Here is a 3,246-nt window from a genome sequence, read left to right on the forward strand (position 1 = left end):
AATGCAGGTTTGAAATAATGTAAAAAGGATACTCACCCATGTTTTATGTCGTGCTATAATTTGACTGATCAGGTGTTAAACCTGTTAATATTAAAAGCATGTTTGGGAAGTGTTTATAAATTGTTGAAATTATAGAGATAGAAATGAGTGGTGGATAAATGGGTAGTACTTTTGTTGTCCCTCGAAAAATGTGGATTAAGAAGTGGCTTGCGTGTTTATGAACAGTTTATAAACATGAGCCTAACATGGGCGTAGTAGTGTTTCGTCATTGACTTGCATCTTGTTTACGACATGTGATTTTACAGTTTGATGTTGGACTGAGGAGGGGAAAAAAATAATAAAGATTGCCAAATTGATTATTATTCTAGTGAATTTTATTCTAAACTGTCCCCATCTTTATGGGGTACTTGTGGTGGATATAGTGTCTTTGTACTGATTCTCATGTGCACTCAGATACTGATGAGTTGTGCTACAGATGAGCACAAATTCTTTTGGGCTGGAAGGTTTCTACTCAGATAGTGAGTTACTGGGGTGTGTGGCTAGAGATATATATCTGTCTTTTAAACTCTTAACTAATCTGTATAATTTAAGGTCCCCAAACTGCATGGTCTACAGGGAATTACTTTTGAACTTGATAATGAAATGTGTCCAGAAGATGAAGAAAGGGAGGCACTGCAAGAAATCGTCAATAATACTAAGCTGAATGAAGGGTATCTTACACTTGCTCGTGATATAGAGGTCATGGAGCCAAAATCTCCTGAGGACATTTACAAGGTATGGATCTAGTTGATTTCTCCTGATCTTTTCTGTTAGGATTTTGGAGATTGGCTTTTTAGCATCTTTGAGGTTTACCCTTGGCTGGATTCTCAGGCACATTTACTTGATGGCCGATCTAGTGGTGGGGGAAGTGTTGATTCTGCCAGACAGAACTTGGCAGCAACATTTGTCAATGCCTTTGTAAATGCTGGCTTCGGTCGGGTAAAAACGAATTTTTATGAATAGTATTGAGTTCATTCCAGTATTTTATTCCGACACCGCCTAATTTTTATTTGTTCAGGATAAGTTAATGACAGTTCCATCGGAGGCATCAAGTGGTGGTTCTTCAACGAGCTGGCTTTTCAAAAATAAGGATCACGGAAAAGCAAGTGCTGCAGCAAGTCTGGTATGTGCCTTTAGATCATTTAATTTTTTTCCCTACTGTAATGCGAAGGCTGGATGATCATGCTCTGTCATCATTAGGGTATGATTCTGCTTTGGGATGTTGATTCTGGACTTGCGCAATTTGATAAATATTTCCACAGTACTGACACGCATGTCATTGCCGGCACATTACTAGGAGTTGGGATTGTAAATTGTGGTACCAAGAATGACTGTGATCCAGTAAGTCCAAACCTCTAAACCTGACCATAGATTGATCCTCAATACTAACAAAAATTTTACCAAATCTTTTCATGACATCTTATTAATCTGTTCTCTCAGGCATTGGCTCTTTTGGCTGATTACATAGACAAAGAAGATTCGTACATTAGAATAGGTGCAATAATGGGTCTAGGACTTGCATATGCTGGGTCTCAAAATGAACAAGTGAGTTACCGTGTGAACATACCAGTAGAATTGTTGATTGTTATTTGTTCTAAATTTTAGAACATAGCTAGCTCTCGCAACACATTTCCATTTCACGTCTGCTTGAGAAGCACCTGCATTTGCCTAAATCTGATAGTCTATGTTATCACTTTCCAGATTCGAAGTAAATTAACCCCCATACTTGGAGATGCAAAGGTATCACTTGATGTGATTGCATTTACCGCAATCTCTCTAGGCTTGGTATATGTAGGTTCGTGTAATGAAGAGGTAGCCCAGGCAATTATATTTGCATTGATGGACAGAAGTGAGTCAGAGTTGGGGGAGCCCCTTATCCGTCTCTTGTCTCTGGGTCTTGGTCTTTTGTATCTTGGAAAGCAGGTAATTATGGCTGCTCCTGCTTTGGCATTTAATCAAGCCGAAAATCATGTTTGAGGATAAAAATTATGTTTTTTTTCTGGTTATCTTTTAGAAATTATATTTGGTGTCTTTTGACACTGGCAGCAGGCATGTACTTGCCACTGGAGAGAACCAAAACATTGCCATAGTATTAATTCACTGTTTTCATCTCTGGCAGGAAAAGGTGGAGGCAACAGCTGAGGTTTCAAAGACATTTAATGAGAAAATCAGAAAACATTGTGACATGACCCTACTTTCATGTGCCTATGCCGGTACTGGGAACGTACTCAAGGTTATAAACATGTGCTGTTGGACTCAGGCAGGTAGTGCTGCTATGTTAATTAAGTTACTAACTGCTTTTTGTATTACAGGTACAACACTTCCTTGGTCAGTGTGCACAGCATCTTGAGAAGGGAGAAACGTACCAAGGACCGGCTGTACTTGGAATTGCTATGGTTGCAATGGCTGAGGAACTGGGGCTTGAGATGGCTATTCGCTCATTGGAGCATCTTTTGCAGTATGGGGAGCAGAACATTAGAAGGGCAGTTCCTCTGGCACTGAGTCTTCTCTGCATTTCAAACCCGAAGGTATCTATCCTTTTGATACATGCAAATCTTGATTTTTGGTGACAATGTATCAGTAGCTATAGGTCTCTTGCCCTCATACTATACTCTGTTATCTGCAAGTCTGAGCAGATATTCAGAAACAGAACATGAAGCTTATGTTGATCTTGAAAATCTTTTCTGGAAGCAAAAACACAAATATTGCTGAAACGGGAACTCATGTTGGTATATTCAGAAAAAAAAAAAAATTGTGTAAGCAGTTTTGAAAGGGTGCATAATATCCTTTATTATACTTTTTGACACTCCTTTGTGCTTTCTAAAAGCACTTTGTGGAAACATTTTAAATATTTCTCAACTCACTTTTTTGCATGGTCTCATAATGGGGGCCTAAATTTACCTATTCTCTTTGTTGAGCATGAACGTTAAGGTGTGCGCTGCTCAGTCTTGTCCCTTCTGGGATTTATTCTCATTGCTCAGAATTTGGCTAGGCATTTGGGCTTTAAACAAAGTCTGATCCAAAAAAAGTTTCACACAAGAGTTAGAGATTAAGGATAAGAAGAAATGAATAGCCTATGCATGACCTATCACCTAACCTTCTACTGTTGAAACTGAAATGTGACTCCTGCAGGCTACAAACGACGCTCCTCTTTCCTTAATATACGTTGCTACTGCCTCTGATTTTTGTTCTTTTCTTTAACATTTA

General features: G+C 38.8%; 1 protein-coding gene across 2 annotated transcripts in view; it reads left to right on the top strand.

Moving 5' to 3' along the window:
• LOC111370849 (26S proteasome non-ATPase regulatory subunit 2 homolog A-like) overlaps window positions 1-3,246 on the top strand; it is a 14,012-nt gene that overhangs the window by 7,176 nt on the left and 3,590 nt on the right. For both annotated transcript variants that reach the window (XR_002698498.1, XM_022992745.1), the window contains exons 12-19: window positions 616-774; window positions 871-978; window positions 1,058-1,162; window positions 1,240-1,380; window positions 1,480-1,584; window positions 1,741-1,962; window positions 2,159-2,272; window positions 2,352-2,567. Coding sequence is in view for 1 of the 2 variants with exons in the window: in XM_022992745.1 (XP_022848513.1) it covers window positions 616-774; window positions 871-978; window positions 1,058-1,162; window positions 1,240-1,380; window positions 1,480-1,584; window positions 1,741-1,962; window positions 2,159-2,272; window positions 2,352-2,567 (1,170 nt within the window). In the remaining variant the exon portion in view is untranslated. The remainder of the gene's footprint in view (window positions 1-615; window positions 775-870; window positions 979-1,057; window positions 1,163-1,239; window positions 1,381-1,479; window positions 1,585-1,740; window positions 1,963-2,158; window positions 2,273-2,351; window positions 2,568-3,246) is intronic.

The sequence above is a fragment of the Olea europaea genome, chromosome 21 (assembly GCF_002742605.1).
Source record: "Olea europaea var. sylvestris chromosome 21, O_europaea_v1, whole genome shotgun sequence".
NCBI lineage: Eukaryota > Viridiplantae > Streptophyta > Magnoliopsida > Lamiales > Oleaceae > Olea > Olea europaea.